Consider the following 20,876-nt stretch of genomic DNA (forward strand, 5'->3'; position numbering starts at 1 on the left):
AACACATCGTATGTCGAAAATAATATACTGGCAACTCTTTCAATATTTGTAAAACGAAACGCAAAAATATAAAAGAAAACAAAAATTCGTTTACCATAATTTATATATACACAACGAAATTTATTTTTCAAGTTATGAAAATTATTTTTATAAAACGAAACTCATTTATATAAAACGAAATTGACATTCATAAAACGACATTTTCTTCGAACAAACGACATTTTTTACCGCGCCCTGCCACTATGGCGCGCCGAGATGGACAATATTACCAAAATCGAAAATATTTATAACGAAACACATTATCGTATGTCGAAAATAATATACTGGCAACTTTTTCAATATTTGTAAAACGAAACGCAAAATATAAAAAGAAAACAAAATTCGTTTACCATAATTTATATATACACAACGAAATTTATTTTTCAAGTTATGAAAATTATTTTATAAAACGAAACTCATTTATATAAAACGAAATTGACATTCATAAAACGACATTTTCTTCGAACAAACGACATTTTTTACCGCGCCCTGTCACTGACATCAAAGAAAAAACGGCGTTTTATTTCGCGTTCCGTGAACACTGTCGATGACTCTTATCTTGTTCCTTCCATCCTTTCTGTCTGCCTGTCCCTTCCATATTAAATATGGCAGAATATCGGGATGTTGTGGAATTCTTAACGAGAGGCTTTAGTTTATTTGATGAACTACATCGAAACATTTTTACGAAAGATAATGTTACGGCTGAGGTGATAATGGCTCGTTCTGAAGAATACTTATGTGGCCTATGCCTACTATCTCGCCTTCAGGGATGGACTAATGAAATCGTGCATTTTTTCGCAGATGTTATTATGCTTTTCAAAATGAAATTGCAAAACTTTCAACTCAGTTTAGCATTCATAACGGCAACGAAAACGATCAATACGTATGCCCAATGGAAGAGAACGAAATGAGCTCTGCTGGAAGGCCACGATTTTTTATTACAAAAGAACAAATTGATGGACTGCGTAGCTTGCACTTTTCTTGGAAGAAAATTGCAGCGATGCTTAATGTTTCGGAAAGAACAATACGGCGACGAAGAAAAGAACTTCGCATGGAAATTGGGCAGGCTGTGAGCTATAGCGACATAAGTGATGAAGACCTTGACGCAAATATAGAACATATCTTAAATCGTTCCGTAAATTCAGGAGAGAGAATGGTATTTGGTGCACTGAAAGGATTTGGTTTAAAGGTGCAGAGAGAAAAGATCCGAAATTCAATCAGACGAGTTGATCCTGTGAGCAGAGAACTAAGGAAAAAAACATCAATCCATCGTCGAACATATAATGTTACAATTCCAAATGCGCTATGGTAGGTAATATAGTGTTGAGTATTGGTGTGGAGCTATTTTATAAAAATTAGAATACAGTAGGTCTCAAGATATCACTATTAACAAGACATCAATACTAACATAACAAAAAGCCTTTTCAATCCAGAAAATGATGTACAAAATTAAATATATTCAAGAAACATATTATTTTGCCTTGATATTTATTTATGCATTCTCAACATAGGCATATTGATGGCAATCACAAATTGATTCGCTGGAGATTTGTGATTCATGGAGGTGTTGATGGCTTCTCCAGAACCATTGTCTACTTAAGATGTTCAACAAACAATACAAGCAGTACTGTCTTTCAGTTATTTTTGCAAAGTATTCAAACATACAAGTGCCCTCGTAGAGTACGAAGTGATCATGGCACAGAAAATATTGATGTGGCTCGTTGGATGCTCTATCATTTTGGAATTGATGCTAAACCATTTATTACAGGGTTATCTGTGCACAATCAAAGAATTGAAAGATTGTGGAAAGATGTTAACGCATATGTGACCAGTTATTTTAGTAACCTCTTCCATTATCTTGAGTCAGTTGATCTGCTTGATCCATTGAATTAGCTACATCTATTTGCACTTCATTATGTGTTCAAGCCAAGAATTAATCAAGCTTTAGTTCTTTTTGTTACCCAATGGAACAATCACCCATTATCCACTGGACACAACATGACTCCATATCAGTTATGGGTTGAAGGTTTTTACAAGTTTGCAAATGCCAATCACGAAACTTTACGTGAAGTTGCTGATCCTACTACATTACACATTGATACTTATGGACTAGATGATGACGGCCCTTTGCCACTAATACAAACAGTTAATCATGTTGAAATCCCTGAATCAAGTCTTGTTTTAACACAGGACCAAGTCACTCTTATATCCACATCTGTGAATCCTTTGGAAGAGGACAGTGAACATGGGATACAACTATATGTAAATACATGCAACTTATTGGAAAGAATACATAACTTATAAGCAAAGAATACACAACCCAAAGCCCCTTCAAATTATTTTCAAAATTAAACCTTGGTATATTAGTTTCATCATTGGAATAGATTATGCAGATGCAAATTGCAACAAAACAGTTCAGAGAGTATGTGAAAAAATCTTTAAAAACATTTCCTTTTGGATGAAACAGGACTGACTGGCATTGTTCTCATATTTTTCCAAATCCATATCCCTCAAGCAAAGCTGATGTCATCAGCTCTCTCATCATTTCCCCTGTATTAGCATGCACTGGAATATTTATTGAAAGTTGGCATGTTGATGCTGTTAGGCAGCACTTGCAATTTTCAGGACAACCGTGAACAAATTCCACTTTCATAGTTTCCAAAATCCTAGGGGGGGCATTGTGTATGATCCAGTCATAAAACGGAAAAGATGCTTTAATTCTAAATTGTGCTCTTTTATACCTACAAGAAAAAACAAAACAGTTTGGTGTTTGAAAGACAAAAAGTTATTACAATTCTTAATACTTTACCAGCATATCCAAGCTCTTCTATGAAGTCACAAAAGTGCTTATATGTAGTGGATTCTTTGATTTTTTCATGTTGCCTTTCACTAAAATGAACATTGAAATTGTCTAGCAATTTGTCTGGAGTTATTACAAAGGTGTCATCTTCCACAAACAGTGGTTTAAAACAGAAGAACAATTATGTATTCTTTCAAGCAATCCACAGAGCACAAGACCTTCCTCCAATTGCCTGACCATGGCCAGCTTTGGCTCAATACATGATTTGATTATTATGGACCTATTTATCAATTAGAAAAACAAAATTAGAACCCTTTTCCACTGTAATTAAAATCATAATCCTGAGTTTGCAGAATTTTATGTGTGTATAACATATAAAATTTTATGTATCCACAACATATTTTACAAAAAAACTAACTTATGGAAAAAAATTCAAATTTTACATTTACCTAACTAATCTTTGCTTTGTTGACAATGTCTCTTGTGTGGGAACTCCTCTGTACCCAACTTTTTCAAGAACATCAAGAGCATCATCTGTTGTCAATAATGATTGTAGTTGACTGTCTGTGTTTGCATTGTCAATCTAAAGAACAATCACCACTGATCAAGAACAGAAGAAAAATAGATTTCTCTCATAAGTAGCATACCTTCATGCCAATTCTTTTGAAGTGCTCATTTTCTATCATATCAAGACAAAAATTAGCAGCTGAGAGTCCTTTTGCAATTAGATCATAAATAACAGGTGACAAGAAGTTTGGAGCTGGTCCACCTTGTAGAATTGACATGACCATAATTTCCCCTGCATATTTGTACAAGTTCTGTGTTAATGCCATGGTGCTTTCCAAAGGCATTCCTCTTTCATCAAACAGCCGCATTCTCAACAAAAGTAGTATTTCTAAAAAAATATCATCATGTTACAGGACATTAAAGGGTAAAACATGCACTAAATTTATTTTTTCTGTCACATTACCAGAAAAAAATTCACGCCTTGGACCTCCATCGTCAACGGCAGGTTCACCTATGAAGACGACCTTAATTTTGTTTTTTGGAGAAAACCAAGAACATTTTATCCTCCTATCCAAATAGTTGTTCAAAATACTGATCCTTTGCACATTCACACGATTTGTGGTTTGATCCAAATTTTTTTCTAGTCTTTTCAACTCATCCAGCAATGAAAATTGTAAAAGTTCAGTATTCTCAGCTGCTGCATCAGACGACAAATGGTGATCCTGGTCATCTTTAGGTTGATTCTGGTCATCTTTACATTTAAATTGAGACATTATACTGACATAGTGCTGTTAGTGCCTTTCCAAGCACTTTAACAACACAAATCAGCATGCTCTTCAATTTCATCAATTTTGAATTTCATATTACAAGTTGGACACAAAATTGATGAGGTTGTACATGTGGCAGCCACACTTGACGTTTCATGAGAGATATCATGCAAGGAAGAAGAGTGCAACAAGGGAGGCAATGTTGATTTTAGATTGTCTCCCAAATTTTGTGATGAAAATGAACTTGTGAATTGGTCCTCGAACATTGTTGTTTTCAAAATAATGTCATCATCTTCAGAGCTAATGTCATCACTGCTGTTGTCCTCTATTTTGACTAAACTATGCACTGACACACTAATGTCTTCCTTGGCCCGAATATATATTGGTCCTTGACCAGTGTCTTCCGTTGGTGCTGTGTAAGCTCTCTTCGAATTTGGGAGACTTTCTTGTATTCGAAAACTTCACTGCAAACTTGCTTTCTAATGCTGTTCTTATTCCTTCCTCATCCATGGAAGGATCTAACTCAAACGTAGACAAAAATCCTGCGGAAAAAATTGCTTCTCTTTCCCGTCCACGTGGTACTTTAGTTTGCCTTGAATATGGTATCAAGACAACATCTTTTAGAGTTGTTCGAGCTTCGTTCAATTTCAGCTTCTTGCCGTTGTTATTTTTACTAGTCTTGGACCTTCTTGACTTTTTTCCTCCTCCATAATTTACACTTGGGTTGAACAGTGGAGACGTGTGGTGCATTGAAGTATTAGCTGCTGCAGTCGCTGCTCCTCCGACTGTTGTGGTTGTGGATGAACGACCATTTGCAGAAGGGAACAGAGTGCGTATCGTACTTTCAATATTGCTAGCGTTAGCATCGTTATCTCCTTCAAAAGTTCTTTCACAATTGTTGGAGCAATCACTTTCAGAGAGCTGAGTGATTGCTGCAACAAGGTTTGTCAAGTTATGTAAGTTCCTTCGCGAAGACATCCTCAAAATTTTGTAGTGGATCGTTCTTTGCAGGCGACAAAATAATGCCGCAAAAAAGCGGTAAAAAATGTCGTTTGTTCGAAGAAAATGTCGTTTTATGAATGTCAATTTCGTTTTATATAAATGAGTTTCGTTTTATAAAAATAATTTTCATAACTTGAAAAATAAATTTCGTTGTATATATATAAATTATGGTAAACGAATTTTTGTTTTCTTTTATATTTTTGCGTTTCGTTTTACAAATATTGAAAAAGTTGCCAGTATATTATTTTCGACATACGATAATGTGTTTCGTTGTAAATATTTTCGATTTTGGTAATATTGTCCATCTTGGCGCGCCATATGCCACTGACATCAAAGAAAAAACGGCGTTTTGACTTTTTTCCTCCTCCATAATTTACACTTGGGTTGAACAGTGGAGACGTGTGGTGCATTGAAGTATTAGCTGCTGTAGTCGCTGCTCCTCCGACTGTTGTGGTTGTGGATGAACGACCATTTGCAGAAGGGAACAGAGGGCGTATCGTACTTTCAATATTGCTAGCGTTAGCATCATTATCTCCTTCAAAAGTTCTTTCACAATTGTTGGAGCAATCACTTTCAGAGAGCTGAGCGATTGCTGCAACAAGGTTTGTCAAGTTATGTAAGTTCCTTCGCGAAGGCATCCTCAAAATTTTGTAGTGGATGGCTCTTCGCAGGCTACAAAATAATGGCCGCAAAAAAGCGTTAAAAAATGTCGTTTGTTCGAAGAAAATGTCGTTTTATGAATGTCAATTTCGTTTTATATAAATGAGTTTCGTTTTATAAAAATAACTTTCCTAACTTGAAAAATAAATTTCGTTGTGTATATATAAATTCTGGTAAACGAATTTTTGTTTTCTTTTATATTTTTGCGTTTCGTTTTGCAAATATTGAAAAAGTTGCCAGTATATTATTTTCGACATACGATAATGTGTTTCGTTGTAAATATTTTCGATTTTGGTAATATTGTCCATCTTGACGCGCCATACACAAGGATCGTATTCAATGGCATAGTCAGGTCACTTCATTGTATTCATACGGCCATGATTCTGTGTTCATTAATGTGTGAACAAAATATTTCTACTAAAACAATAAATAATGATGATGTTCAGAAATTTTCTTTGACTGCATGAAGAAAAAAAAAGATTTTTAGACAATGGTGTAGGGATCAAAAATTGGCGGGTATGTTTTTATTGCAGTTGTGTCTTAGTCCAAGCTGGCAGTTGTCTGTTGATATGCAACTTTATTTCATATCGCCAATCTTTCTTCTTATTGGATACAGGTAGCTAGTTTCACACAAAACAATCATTTTAATATATCTAATGGAAATGTATGATTTAAAGAACGTCGTGGATATTCATCCAACATCGGAACATAATGTTCAAACACTATTCATCCGACATAACTATTTATAAAACCTAAATAAACCTAACCCTAACCCTAACCCTTACCAAGATTATTGTTATATTTTTATGTTTTGGTTGAAAAAAATGAAAGATTAAATCAATTTTGAGAACGACAAAATTATTGAATTATTCGACAAAATCCGACTTGCGGGGGTGGGTTTCTAACTCGTATAACTAGGCTTCATTCACTCTGCTCTTACCACTAGACTAAACAAACATCGACAAACCTGGCGAAACGTAATTTTATAAAATACGCAACATATATACGCGCCACCGAATTTTTTTTGAAGGAAATAAATTTAACATATATGGTCATGATATTAAAACTTATTCCTCATAAAGAAAAGTTTGTCTTGTACCTATATTCAGGCTATTCTGCAACATGTGGCTCTGTTAAAGACTCCCTCTTCTTATAAACCACTGGTAAATAGCAAAATCTATCAAGTCATCTCTCAAACACAACAAATGTAAGGAAAATTTGAGGGGTGTGCTTCCAAAGGTAGTGATAAGTATAGTATTTGTATAATCAAAACAAATAACATAAATGAACAAATAACACAAATGAACAAATAACACATTTAGTTTATTAATAATATCTACAACGTTGTTTTTGCTTGTGCACACATTCAATTCAAGACTTTAAGAATAAAACGAAATTATGAAATTTCTTGTACCCGTTGTTCCAATATAAGTTTCATTGGTTAATTTGCACCTCCCCCTCCAACCCCCATTAATTGTCCTATGTTCCCGTCTCACAGTCTTCATCGTCAACGCAAGCTGCCAACTGGTGTCAGCTAACTTGCTCTTTTGCAAAATTTTAATGGAGTTACTATTACTGATAAATACTTAGTGATTTAAATGCGACCTCGCACTGATTGCTGTTTATAGCCTTAACTAGGATGAAATTAACGGCTGGACCACTTTGTATAATATTTCAGTAAACATCATAGTTCTGAATATTTACCTATCTAGTTCGAGCCATGCCTGTCTTGTTTTCGACTCGTGATCATCTATTAATTAGAAATAAATATTTTAATCATTTTGGAGTATATGACAAAGAAAAATCGAGCATAAATGGTTATTTCATTTATAAATATTGATAATGTTGATTGGAATCTATATACTAATTTAAAATTGAACAGAAACAAAGGTTTGTTTTATTTTGCCCTGATATCATAATTTTAAAGTATTTGATGAATTGCAAACAACTCTTAGGAGTAAATACAGATTTTCTGTATGCATAATTTTGTAGACCCTACAAGTGAAATATAGCAATATACATAGTGTTATAGTATAAGTTAAAGAATTAAGATAGTCTTTTAAAAAGAAATTTTCAGTTGAGGGAAAAAGTTACAAGATGTTATGAGAAAAAAGTATGTTCAAGCACAATTAGACGACGACCTCTGGGAAGGCTTAAGAAATTGCAAATGGTTTAAAAGCGAAAAAACAGGTCAGTGGAGGAATGGAGAGAAATAGTGTTTTCAGATGAATCAATTTTTTATGCTAGTCCCTGTAGAAGCATAATGTTTGTAGGATGAGCTGTACCGTCATGAATACCTCGTTTCTTATTGAGTATCTTTGGAAAATAACATATAGAAAATTTTATAAAGTAAGAGCTTGCAGAAACTGAAACTTTCATCTTTGAAAACTGGGATGGCATTGATGCCCATTTATATATTTAGTCTGGGATTATTGATGATTTGTTATTTTGCAGTAGTAAGCGATGCTCGTGCATGATGGTGCTACCAAATACGAAAAAAAACTGTGAAGTGTTTTAAAACACAGCATTTCTGCTTACTCGTGATTATTATAAGAGGTGACCTACAACTTTTGCACAGTACTTTGTGTTGTATAAAATACAGAAAAGTATGTAACATATTTAAAATTGGCAAGATTATGTAAAATAAACAAATTCCTTAGTTTATTTTCGTTAAAAAACTTGCATACAACTTAACGTGCGTATTTTTATCAAGAATGTTTAAAATCGTGTATTATTTTTTATCTATGCATGCAAAGTGATATTTTCTTAATTTCCCACAATCTGATTGTAAATTTTACCATCCAGAAAATGTGAACTTTGTAGAAAACAATCAAATTTCAGTACAAACAAGTCCCATCGGCCTTTTTGTAACACAATTTTTTCAGTATAAAAAAATTAATATTCTATTTACCGTTGAGGTCGGTTTTTACTGAAAAAAGGTGCTGGTTTAGTCCTCGCGCTTAGAATTTTTCCGAGTCAACTTTTTTTTGATACAACTTGTATATTTTTTCCTAAAAGACCTCCCAGACAGTAAATAACATAAATATACATTTCGCATAAATATACATAACGATTTCATAGATATTCGTTACAGTACGTGTTGCATGAACGCAGCTCTTAAAATTAAACGTTTGGTGAGATAAAAGAGAAATTAACGTGTAGCCTTATAAGATAAATTAGAAGAAAAAGAGAGATTAGTCACATAATTAACAGTTGATCACTATCACATAATGAATCACCCTTAATTTTCTATTCCAAAAAGTCTTACAACTGACACATGGGTCTTTCTCAAATTTGCAAGGACTTTTATAGACTTACTGTCTTTGGTGGCAGTTATAGAATCATCACGATTCTCTTTATCAATATCTACATCATTGCACAGATAGTTAAAAAGTTTTGCATGCATTTTGGAGGTCAATCTCGAGCAGCGGAGAAATGTTTCCAATTCCACCCAAAGTTGTCGATATTGTTCGTCACTGTAAAATCAAATATATGTTCTGATAGAGTTATGATTACGTATAACTTCTCGAATTTGGCAACAACCAGAAAAAATGTTGGCGAACAACACCTATATGATTCCATTCGTGAGCTCAATTGCTAAGGCGCAATCATATAACTTACCGCTTAGGTCCCTTTCCTCTGAACCCTAACAAGGCGACAGGTAAAGGATCATTTTGATTTTCCATCATTTGCAGAGCATTGATAACCTGAAAAATGAAAATCAAACAATTTAGAAAAGTAAAGTAAAAGACAAACTCCGTATTTTGAGATTACGAAGTATGAATCAAAACTAAACGCAAAAACACTGTGAATTTTCGACTTTATTTCTTGTAAAGTCATCCTCAGACAGAATGATATAAAGCAGTATCTTGTACAACAGTATACGATGTTGCTTGGACTTCGGTATCTTAATCCGCATGCGTGTTGAATATGTATGTGTGCTTGCTTTTTGTTTTTACTCTAATTTTTCAGTCATTTGGGTGTAAAAAGGAGTTAATTTATGTGACTTGAAACAAATCGTTGTATACCTTGTACAAGAAAAATACGTTTGACACAAGCAAAAGCAATAAAATATTTGAAGAAATTTTGGGTCTTCATGGGAAGAGTGAAAGCGTCCTCTCGAAGCCGTTTACAATGCTTTCTAATTCAATCTTTCTCTCGTGAAAAGGTAAACAAAGCTTTCTCATGCCAATAAAAAATAAAAGTAACTATGAAAAAAGACTTTCATAAACTTCTGTAATCACTGAATCGATATATGAAGACAAAACACCGCAATAAAAACTAATAACAAGTAGCTAGCATCATATTTTCGGAAACTTTTCGCTGTTAATAAATGATTTGTGTGAATTTTTACCACTAATCATAATTACATGTTTGTAAATGTAGATCGTCCAGGTTGGTATAGTCCTGAAAAGGACTTTTTTTGTTGTTGTTGACTAATGTTAACGACAGACAAACGTACGAACAACTCAAACGAGACCCAACACCATCACTAGTACGCAAACTTAACAGCAAGATCTTCTCTATGAGAAAATCTAACATTATATCTGAACGTATTTACTATCGACTCAGATGTTTAGTACCACGACCACCCAATCTATACGGACTACCAAAACTTCACAAACCACAAATACCCATGCGACCAATTGTATCATTCTGTGGTTCGCCTACTTACGAACTCTCAAAGTACTTGACTAACATACTGAAACCACTTACAAAAAAATCAAAACACAATCTACAATCCACTGAAACTTTCATTAAAAAACTGAGCACTATATAAATACCGGACAATTATATACTAGTGTCTTTTGATGTGAAATCACTGTTCACCAGTATTCCACTTAACCTGGCACTTACTTGTACAAAAACCCTCATTACAAACACCACGGACGTACTGCCATTACCGACAGAAGACAATATGGAGCTACTGGAGCTCTGCCTCACCTCGACTTACTTCCAGGACAAAGGTACACACTACAAACAATTAAATGGAACGGCAATGGGTTCACCCGTTTCTGTTGTAGTTGATGAAATTTTAATGCAATCTATAGAGGAACGGGCGCTCACGACTTACAAACATGCACTACCTTTTTGGTTCCGCTACGTAGATGACACAGTCACAGCACTACATGCAGACAAGATTGATGACTTTCACACTCACATCAACAAACAGGACAGCCACATACAATTTACTAAAGATGTCGAAGAAAACGGAACTCTTCCTTTTCTCGACTGTTAGGTAAAACATGACAATCAAAAACTACGAACAACAGTTTATCGTAAACCAACACACACTGAAGCTATCAAAGGTTTAGTGGTCATGTCCGCTGCTTTAGAAGAACTTTCATCCAGTCTTCTTGTGGGCAAGGTTTGTAATCTATAAAGATGTTATTGTCAATACAGCGTAGACAACCTGTATTTGTATTTCTTTGAACATTATCGTCATTTATGTCTTTAGAAAATAATTATTTTTGCAATGAGTAACCATGGAAAAATTACATGAACAAACAGCTAAGTGAGCTTACTATCACCAATGTTTGTTTTTCACTTGAGAAGATATATTGCTAAGGGTTTATTTCAATAATATTCTCTGTGATAAATACATTTTCAAATTTTCCTTCTCAAATCCATCTGTCAGTTTTTTGTTTAAGGTCTTATAAAAATTATGTAACAAAAGATGAGAAACTTTTGTATGACGAATTTAGGCGACGCGTGAATTGGGGGAGGCAAATTTAGGTCCCGTATTAAAATATGAAGTAAACAAATGATGTTTTTGCCGTCTGCTTCGAGTTTTGGATTCTTTTTTAACATACTTTAGTAAGTTTCGTTGCTCTTTTGAACCAGCATCAAGAGAAGCTTGTTGTTAAATGCAGGGTTTAGCCTAAGTTTTGTCATTTAAAGAGGTCTGCCAGTTTATAGCTTCAACTTTTGCTGACTAGATGATAATGCCATAACTTGCAAATGTAGGACTGGAACGTTTGTGTCAATGTGATATTCTACTTTTTAACTTGTTTTTTTAATCTTGACTCAGGTTCCTGCTATGTGGATGAAAAGATCATATCCTAGTTTAAAACCGTTGGGAGGCTATGTTACGGACCTGCTGAATCGTTTGAAATTTTTACAGGTTAGTCCTGTTGTCATATTCATGAAATAGGTAATCAGTAAATATTGTGTTTACGTCATGAAAATTAACGAAAAGGTTGTCTTCGTGTTTTGAAGGAATGGTATGACAATGGAAAGCCTTCTGTCTTTTGGATATCTGGATTTTACTTCACACAGGTTTGTGTTATTTTTCTTGTTGTACTTTTTAAAAGAAAATTTTTCATCGAACTGGAAATGGAAGCACAGATTTTTATATAGCCATGTGCACAAGCACTGTGAAGGAAATTATTTAAGTCTACTTAAATGCCGTAAGTGTTTTCAGTATTTCATTCATCCCATTGGTATTTGTTGCAGGCATTCTTAACTGGAGCGAAGCAAAATTACGCGCGGAAATACACCATTCCTATTGACTTGCTTGGATTCGACTTCAAGGTAGCTGAATTAACAATTATAGCGAAAATAAGTGTATTGTTACATGGTAATTTATTCACGGAAAATAAAGGTTTTTCTCAATTTACACCCATTATAAAACGACAATTGGATAGTTAGGCTTTGACTTTTCTACATTTGAAAACAGTTTTCCAGTTTTTGTTTGTAAGTATTAGCCAATTGTTACGTTTAACGCATACACGTTTCACGTTAAATTATTTGCTTTTATTAGTAATAGCAAAATTAAAACAAATTGAAGCTAGCCTGTATGCAGCTAACATGATGTCATACTTGAAAACAGTGAATTCCTTCCATTCATCTATGTACATCATTGATCTCTATATCGTAGCATATATATATATATATACATTATATGTGAGATTATTCCCACAGCTGCTGCAATATCTGGTCGTGTAGCCGTCGAGACATAGGTTAGATAACCAAATCGCTTGTTGATATAATTCCTTGTATATGGTGCATCTTCTTTTGTACGTTTATGAAAAGTTTTTCCCGTTTCTAGGTGTGTTGCTATGGGGCTGCATTGTTTCATTCCAAAACGGTCTAGTACATTTCTTGATTGTTGGACAACATTTTCGTGATCGATCCCTCCTAACGGACCTATCCAGCACGAAATGTAGTTCCCCTTGATAGACTATTTGCAATTCTTTCTGCGGCATTTTTTTCTCGTTTTCAAGCATTTCTAGATTGTTGGATACAGGAATGATGTCGTCTACATACACAGCTAGAATTACAAACTTAATTTCGCCATTGCATTGCTTCATTGATTAAACATAAAGACAATTGTCAGCACCACTTTCACGATAACCATTCCCAAAAACGATCTAAAGTTTGATTCCAACATCTAGTCGATTGCTTCAAGCCATATAAACTTATTTTAATTTGATACATGTATATATCATGATCCAGATATAGAGTAACGAGCGACAGGTGAAAAGACTTCTTTTTAATCTATGCCGAAAGTTTGTGAATACTTTGGGCGACAATTTCTCCATTTGCATCGCGTTTAACTTTGAATAACCATTTTGAACATACAACACCCGCGATATCCGGTGGAGGAACGAGGTCCCATGTGTCATTCTTCATAAACGAATCATATTCTTCCTCTAAAGCTTTCATCCATTTTCTAGCATTCTTTCTTCATATGGTTTCTTTAAGGGACCTTGGTTCTTCGTCATCTGTATACGAGGATTGTGAAACATTTCTCTCATCTCGCCTAAATCTCCTTGGAGGTTCTCTTCTTCGTGTTGAATTAATATTCTCTACTTGCCTCATCAAGTTTTCTTCCTACGTGGATCCTTGTTAAACAGCTCCCGCCGTCTCTGCACACTCTTCTGGCTCATTTTTGCCTGGTATTGTAGGCTCAATTTCATCATCTATCAATATTATGCTTCCATACGTCATCATTTTCCTTCACAATCGGCTGAAAATTGTAAAATGTATTTTCATGAAACAATACATCCTTGCTTCGGATAAAACGCTTCGTTTCGAGATCGTATACTTTGAAACCCTTTGTTTCGAATGGATGACCTACGAAGATTCCTTTTCATGATTTTGGATGGAGTTTTTGTCGTATATTGTTTGGAAAGTGAACGAAACAAATTGATCCAGACACTTTCAAGTTTAATATGTGATGTTTTTCTTGTGCAAGCACTCATATTGAGTCTTGTCATGGAGGGAAGTAGTAAGACTTCGATTGTATAGATAGGTCGCTGTGTTTACTGCCTTTGCTCAAACGTACAGCGTAATTCTGCATGAAAAAACATTGATTTAGCAGATTTAATTAGTGTTCTGTTAAGTTTCTCTGAAATACCATTTTCTTCTGGAGTGTATGGGTTAGTGTACTAATGGAAAATTTCTTTCCTTTTTCAGAACAATTTGAATTGATTAGTTGCATATTCCCCTCCATTATCAGTTCTGACCGTTTGAACTCTATAGCCAGCAGCGTTCTCTGCCATGCTTACAAATTCTTGAAATTTTGATGACTCAGATTTATTCTTTAGATAATACACTGTAACATATTTAGTGTAATCATCTGTGATGGTCAATACATATTTACTTCCTCCAATCGAGTTCACATTCATTGGTCTACAAATGTCACTATGCACAATTTGTAATAGATTATTGGTCTTGATATACTTACTTTTGGTACATGTACTTTGTGCATCTTTGCTCTTGCACATGCTTCACATTGTTGGCTTCTTTCACTATAAACATAACTCATAACATCAACTATCTGCTTTGTGACCAATTGATTAATATATTTGTGATTAAGATGACCATATTGTCAATGTCATTTTACCAATGATCCTTTGCTGGAGACAATATTAGCATTCTCTGGTTTTCCCTTCTTTCGTGACATGACAGCTTTTTTATCACACAAAACCTTTAGTTGTCATTGCTGGAACTGATAAAAGATTCTTAGATATGTCTGGAGCATACAGAACAATATGACCAATTTTCACACATTTTTTAGCATTTGATTTCTTTATGCATGTAATGGTTTTGTTGACGAGACTTATCTCCATATCGATTCTTGTGTGATTTACTCTCCCGAATGCCTGTCCCATGACAACAGTAGCAAACTTCTGTTAAGATATCACTTCGTTCATTTCCTTCAATTTTCCGCCAACATGGTCATAATACGTTAAGTGCTCTAAAATGTTTGTCCTTCCTTCATCGTTAAGTTGTAAAATCTTTGAGTTAGTCGAACTACTTGGGAAATGGATACGCACTGGAATTGTTTCTTCAAATTTCCCAAGCAGCTTTTGTTCAGTAGTTGTGGATATATCCACTTGAAGTTTTTTCTCCACATTCAAAGCTTTAAGCGAGTATATTTTGTCAGATCTAAGGCGATGCGCGTTTTGTATTGAATCAGTAGCGGTATCAGCTGCTACTTCTTCATTTCCTGCTATAAATCCCAAAGCCCACGTTCCATTAAGACGGGCTTCATGCTATATTTACACTCTTGCTTCCTACTCTTGCTGTTGCAGTTTCCTAAAAAACAGCTTCTGTATTTACTCTATTCCCTAAATAACAAAACTCTGCAACCGTTTCCTTTCTTGTTCTTCCCCTTCTATTACATAATTGATAAATCTTGGTTTCTCTACTGGCCTGTGTCATTTCAAGGCGTACTAACTAGGGTCCAGGAGCCTTTCCCATTTTCATTTTGCCATCATCTACATCACATCTTAGTTCTTCTGTACCAAACCTATTAACTGGTCTGCTTCCAGATTTATTCTTCTCGTTCGTCGTTCTTTTCCAAATTCTTTTCATTCTGTTGTTTTGATTAAAATTTAGTCCACTGCAGGCTCTCGCTCTGTTGCCTATTTCTTTGCGTTCGCCGTTTGCTTTTTCGTTTTTTATAGTTTTCACTTTTGTCTTACTTTCTTTTTATTCTACTACCATGTATTTCTTTGATTTTCCTTCTTATAAAACATTAAGGTATAAAACATTACTTGTCTTATGTTGTCGGTCAACTTAAAATTCTTTTTTGGTCACGTGTTCACTTGCTTAAGTACACTTTTGTACGCTCTGCATGCCTATTTTTATGTAACTGACAAACGGGTTTTTTGAAATAAAAAAGTATAAATACTCTTTGGTGCATGTTGAAATATTTTTACCGCTAACAATTGTATTTGATCGGTTCAGGTCATCTCAAAAGAAAATGTGGTTAAGCCACCAGATGATGGAGTTTACGTCAATGGTCTATTTTTGGAAGGTGCTCGATGGGATCGCAAAAGGTGCGTCACAAAAAAAGCTATACATAAACTCTATACATATCAAAAATATAATAAAAAAACCCCAGCAACAATAAAATCACCATTTCTGGTTGCACTTGACAGTGGTTCAATTATCTGTCGAAACTGATTTAGAATGGATGAAGCGAACTCGTGGTAAATCATCAAAGATATTAGACTCATGTTTATTAACACCATTTACATCTCCTCAGAAAGATCAAGGATCACTGTTATCAAAGCAACAACTTTAAATTTTTTCTCAAGTACATCCTAGTAACAAATCTCTTAAAACATTTTAATCTTTACAATAAAAAAAGCACATATACTTATTAGGGTTTTTTTTTCATTTGTTGTTGTCAAATGTATATCATAAACAAATATCCACTACATTAAAGATTTTTGAAAAATCCGAGCTGTCTCCAATTTCGTGTTAACATATTCGTCTTGCAAACACAGAAAGCATTGCTTTTTATAAGTTACTCTCAAAGTACTGTCCAAATAAAACCAATATTGCTACGTTTCAATGTTAATTTACGGTGATATTGTTTGCTCAAAAATACTTTTTCGAGGAAAGATTTTTTGTTGCCACAAAGCTGTTCAAAGGATTGTGTCATTTTGCAGTTGAAAAAAATACATGATATTAATCTAGCGTGTTGGCTTAAGAGTTAAGGAAACTCTTAAGTCTAAGAAAAATTCTGATGCAACTTCTAGAAATATGAATCTACACTTTGAATATAAATAACCAACTATTGAACCCACTCTACATCTAACCATTGAAGGGATTTGCTGTGACATCTAAAAATAACTTGAACGACTTACTGCAACAACTAACCACTAGAATGACTCACTGCAACAACTAACCACTAGAATGACCCACTGCAACAACTAACCACTAGAATGATTCACTGCAACAACTAACCACTAGAATGACTCACTGCAACAACTAACCACTAGAATGACTCACTGCAACAACAGGGGCCGGTTGCACGAAGCCTGGATAGCGTTATCCATTGGATATCAAAAATTTTCAAACTTGTAAAAAAGGTGCTTATATTTTTCATACGACAAAGTTTCGTAATCTTCGAAGTAATATTTTATTTCAGTGATTCCAATCTTATATTTTTTTCTTTTTAGAAGGTTTTATAAAAGTTTAAAAAAACTTGCTATCCAATCTTCAAAAGATTACATGGTTACCATATTACGTATTATGTGTCTCTTCCTAAATGAAATAGAGAACATTTTCCGAGTTTCTATAGTTATTAAAAAAACGTGGGAAAGTTTGAGAGAAACGAGAAATTGCGTGGCAAGCACGAGCACGAAGTGCAAGTGTTTTCAAGCAATTTTGAATTTCTTCCAAACTTACACAATTGTTTATATAAATAGGAACACGTAAATATATGCTTTCTAATTCGTTTATAAAATAGCGTCGTCATTAAAGTTTCCCGCACAAACCACGCAACCTGCGAGATTATTGCGAGATTGAAATCTGGTGCATGATTGAGTTATATCAACATGGTTTTTTCGAGCATTCGACTAATCAGGGCCCGTATTTTTGAAAGGTTATTTTATAAACGAGGATATTTATTGATACAAAAGTACATTAAAGAAATCTCGTAAGTTATTTTGCGTAGTGCAGTTTTGTCTTATTTCACAATCATGCCTTACCAGCAAATGTCCACAACTTCACCTTTTTATCTGTTTCGAAACATACAGGTTAAGGAAATAGCTAAGTTCAGCTAACCGCGTATGAGCGAAATTCTTATAATTTGAAATATTTGCTGCAGGTAAAACAGCGGAAATAATCTTCAGTCAGACGTACAGATGTCCAGTATATAAAACAAGTGAAAGACGTGGTACATTATCCACTACTGGACATTCCACCAACTATGTCATGCCTGTCTGTTTACCAACTGATAAACATGAAAGTCATTGGATTAAACGCAGTGTTGCCTTACTTTGTCAGCTGGACGATTGAAGTTTTGAAGCGCGTTCATTTCGAAATTTGTATTGTTATATTTATTTATTGATATTTGTGTGACGTTAGTTTACACGTCTACTTGTTCAATATCCTAACAAAACTGTCCACTTCTTACTTTGTAAAGGATGTTTTTATTTGCAATTAGCTGTATTGAGAAAGTGTGTTTTTATATAAAAAAATATGACCTCGTAAATATTACCTTGTGGATTCATCAGTAAAGTGAGATTCACGTGAATAATTCATTTTTGCCATTGATTAAGAAAGTCCATGTCCACGTCTTATCTCCAGATTTTTTAAAACATTAGCATCTAAATCATTAAATTACTCATTTAGCTCGTTTGTTGTGCGTCCATGATATTCGTAAATTTATACAAGTTTTCATATACTTAGTGTGAGAGAGATTAGTTACGCGTATTTACAACGTTTTACAAATCATTTCAATTAAAATACATTTGCATTGAAAAACTACAATCTTTTCAAAACGATAAAATACATTAGCTAATGTATCTGTGGAGAAGTACTTTTCATCAACAACCCCGGATTAAAGTGACAAATGCAACCTTTATCATTTTCATTCATCAAGCAGTTCGTAGTTTTTTAAATTCTGGTTGTAAAGAGTTTACACTGCTAGCATCATCAATTTCATCAACACTAAGGCCAGGGACCTGCAATTCACACGATTTAAGTTAATTCATATTTTTTTAAACACTACACCTTTACTTTATTCGTTAAACTCAACAAACACATGAGAAGGCAGCTACAATTACAGGGTAAATTCGACCAAAAACAGGTTTATATGGGTTAGGTTGATAAAGAAACATAAGGCTGGGAAAAAGTTTTTGAACTACAAAAACATCATTGTAATGACAGCAAAGACAATTTATAGTTAATGTACAACATTAAAATAAGAAAAGAAGAAAAAGCAGAACATGTCTATGTACTTACGTAAGGATCCATAAGCATTATATTGACAAATCGATATTTGGATGCAGACGTATCGACTTTTATCTGCACGCGAATCTTAGAAAAAACTTTAAACGTCACATCACCAATGGTTATTGACATCTCCTATATAAAACACAAAGTAAAATGTACGATTTTGTAATAAAAAAAGCAACCAATATGTCACTTACTTCTTCATTGAATTTACTTCGCGATGTCGTTTCCCGCAAAAATATGTTTCCTTCGATCCCATATTTTGGAATCAAAACTTGAAGAGCATTTCTACGCACAAACAATACAAAGGCTTCTTCAATACTTACTCGATCTTTAAAGAACAGCTATAATTAAAAAAAAGCTGCTTTAATCCAACAGTACATGCGAGAAATATCCACTAAGTATGTGAAACGATAAGCATGTAATAAGACCGTAAGACATTCGGCCTATAAACTATTCATGGCCGTAAAAGTTTTTCCAAAATTGTGTTAAGCATAAGTTAGGACTGACTAGATAACTATAGTTTTAATAGTTATATAATGTGAAAATGCTTAAGTAATTAAAAGCAAAGTGGGGGACAATTTTCATAAGATCCTATGAGGGCAGACTTAACTGATTTTTTTATGTAATCATGGATTTTAGCATGAAAATATGGTTTTTAATAAAATCAGAGTGTATGATGAAAACATGATTAATATGATATTGACCTGAGTATGAAGATCCACAGAAGAGCGAGACGCAAGCTGAGCCATGTGATGACGTTTGTTCAACAAGTTACACATTTCCTAAGGAAAAATATCCTTTCACATGTTTTTCATGTGCATATAAAAAAAACCGTATTATGATTAATATTAGGTAATTTTCATTCGTGGAATGTTTTTGTAACTATCACATCTATCGTATTCATTGTTTATATTTTCTCGGACGATTTTCATAACATTTCCTCGCCGGGTCTTTTTTACAAATGTTTTTGTCTTAAGCATTATGGTAATAATAAAATCACAATGAACAGAAAGCAAACACAGATTGAAAATCACCAATACATTTTTTTAGACTAAAACACGTTTCTCTTGTCTTATTAAACTTCAACAAAATATTTCATTCAGTGCTTCCATTTGACAGGCATTTGCCTTCTTTTTTCACCATTTCAATTCATGCTGATTTTTTTAAAAAATTTCAAAACCAATAGTGCTTTTCTAAAAGTACTTTGAATTTAAAATTAAGCAGCTTTAATTTATTTTGCTCGCTGCTTCTCGCTATGACTACCCCTATATCCGCTACCATATAAGATGAAGTATATCGCTCACATGGATTAAGTTTTTTCAGAAATGTTGAGCCTTTGTTTTTTTCATGCATTGTGTATTGTGCAACGAACTATAAGAAACATTTACTAGCGAAATCTATGATTCTATCTATCTTTCTATCTATCTATCTATCTATCTATCTATCTATCTATCTACCTATCTATCTATCTATCTATCTATCTATCTATCTATCTATCTATCTATCTAGGCAAGTATGGATATTTCTATACATCTTATTTTCTTGTATTACACTAGACCTCTTTTGTCAATCCGCCCCCTTCCCCCCCCTCCCCCTGAGAAATTCTTAAAAAAGGCCCTGTATCTGACTCCGCCGAAATTGTACCCCTTCGTACCCCTTTCATGCTAGTTTTAGCCACTTTTTTTTAAAAGGGGATGACATTGCGGAGTTTTTGGCTGTAAACTTGAATCCATTAAAGGAATAACACGACAAATATCGCTTGGTCAAATTTTTACCAAGTGGTTAATTGAATCAAATCGAGCGCTACAATGTAAGAAATTCATGGGATTTTCATTTCCCTTTGTATTGTGTAATCAGTCTTGTACTACCGGTGAATTTCATGTGTATAATCACTG

General features: G+C 34.1%; 4 protein-coding genes and 1 long non-coding RNA gene across 5 annotated transcripts; 3 read left to right on the plus strand and 2 right to left on the minus strand.

Annotated features, from left to right (window-relative positions):
• The first annotated feature begins 874 nt into the window (after positions 1-874).
• LOC124446994 lies at positions 875-2,353 on the plus strand. The gene is made up of 2 exons (XM_046997892.1): positions 875-1,347; positions 1,551-2,353. Exons 1-2 carry the CDS (start codon positions 932-934, stop codon positions 1,930-1,932), a joined length of 798 nt encoding a protein of 265 aa, XP_046853848.1. The 5' UTR covers positions 875-931; the 3' UTR covers positions 1,933-2,353.
• A 16-nt stretch (positions 2,354-2,369) lies between these two features.
• Positions 2,370-3,004, minus strand: LOC124446995. The gene is made up of 2 exons (XR_006948573.1): positions 2,849-3,004; positions 2,370-2,780 (listed from the first exon to the last, which is right to left on the minus strand). It is a non-coding gene; the product is annotated as an uncharacterized LOC124446995 (long non-coding RNA).
• Positions 3,005-11,072: 8,068 nt separating this feature from the next.
• LOC124445114 (dynein axonemal heavy chain 12-like) lies at positions 11,073-12,426 on the plus strand. Its single transcript, XM_046995822.1, has 4 exons — positions 11,073-11,143; positions 11,807-11,899; positions 11,995-12,054; positions 12,232-12,426. Exons 1-4 carry the CDS (start codon positions 11,096-11,098, stop codon positions 12,424-12,426), a joined length of 396 nt encoding a protein of 131 aa, XP_046851778.1. The 5' UTR covers positions 11,073-11,095.
• A 410-nt stretch (positions 12,427-12,836) lies between these two features.
• Positions 12,837-18,378, plus strand: LOC124445816 (dynein axonemal heavy chain 12-like). Its single transcript, XM_046996591.1, has 3 exons — positions 12,837-12,865; positions 15,976-16,067; positions 17,849-18,378. The coding sequence occupies exons 1-3, from the start codon at positions 12,837-12,839 to the stop codon at positions 18,037-18,039; spliced, it is 312 nt and encodes a 103-aa protein (XP_046852547.1). The 3' UTR covers positions 18,040-18,378.
• LOC124445815 (exosome complex exonuclease RRP44-like) lies at positions 18,313-19,752 on the minus strand. Its single transcript, XM_046996590.1, has 4 exons — positions 19,686-19,752; positions 19,176-19,322; positions 18,988-19,110; positions 18,313-18,707 (listed from the first exon to the last, which is right to left on the minus strand). The coding sequence occupies exons 1-4, from the start codon at positions 19,728-19,730 to the stop codon at positions 18,621-18,623; spliced, it is 402 nt and encodes a 133-aa protein (XP_046852546.1). The 5' UTR covers positions 19,731-19,752; the 3' UTR covers positions 18,313-18,620.
• Between the last annotated feature and the right edge of the window lie 1,124 nt (positions 19,753-20,876).

This window comes from Xenia sp. Carnegie-2017, unplaced genomic scaffold (genome assembly GCF_021976095.1).
Source record: "Xenia sp. Carnegie-2017 unplaced genomic scaffold, XeniaSp_v1 HiC_scaffold_22, whole genome shotgun sequence".
Classification (NCBI taxonomy): Eukaryota; Metazoa; Cnidaria; class Anthozoa; order Malacalcyonacea; family Xeniidae; genus Xenia; species Xenia sp. Carnegie-2017.

What these genes read in the sequence shown, in the direction of transcription:
- LOC124446994 (XM_046997892.1), top strand. Translation starts at nt 932, where the DNA reads ATGGAAGAGAACGAAATGAGCTCTGCTGGAAGGCCACGATTTTTTATT. An exon ending in ACAATTCCAAATGCGCTATG is followed by an intron (nt 1,348 to 1,550) that starts GTAGGTAATATA and finishes TTCTCAACATAG; the next exon opens with GCATATTGATGGCAATCACA.
- LOC124445114 (XM_046995822.1), top strand. Translation starts at nt 11,096, where the DNA reads ATGTCCGCTGCTTTAGAAGAACTTTCATCCAGTCTTCTTGTGGGCAAG. An exon ending in CCAGTCTTCTTGTGGGCAAG is followed by an intron (nt 11,144 to 11,806) that starts GTTTGTAATCTA and finishes ATCTTGACTCAG; the next exon opens with GTTCCTGCTATGTGGATGAA. An exon ending in CTGGATTTTACTTCACACAG is followed by an intron (nt 12,055 to 12,231) that starts GTTTGTGTTATT and finishes TATTTGTTGCAG; the next exon opens with GCATTCTTAACTGGAGCGAA.
- LOC124445816 (XM_046996591.1), top strand. Translation starts at nt 12,837, where the DNA reads ATGGGGCTGCATTGTTTCATTCCAAAACG. An exon ending in CATTGTTTCATTCCAAAACG is followed by an intron (nt 12,866 to 15,975) that starts GTCTAGTACATT and finishes TGATCGGTTCAG; the next exon opens with GTCATCTCAAAAGAAAATGT. An exon ending in GCTCGATGGGATCGCAAAAG is followed by an intron (nt 16,068 to 17,848) that starts GTGCGTCACAAA and finishes TATTTGCTGCAG; the next exon opens with GTAAAACAGCGGAAATAATC.
- LOC124445815 (XM_046996590.1), bottom strand. Translation starts at nt 19,730, where the DNA reads ATGGCTCAGCTTGCGTCTCGCTCTTCTGTGGATCTTCATACTCAG. An exon ending in GAAGTAAATTCAATGAAGAA is followed by an intron (nt 19,111 to 19,175) that starts GTAAGTGACATA and finishes TGTTTTATATAG; the next exon opens with GAGATGTCAATAACCATTGG. An exon ending in TAATGCTTATGGATCCTTAC is followed by an intron (nt 18,708 to 18,987) that starts GTAAGTACATAG and finishes TGTGAATTGCAG; the next exon opens with GTCCCTGGCCTTAGTGTTGA.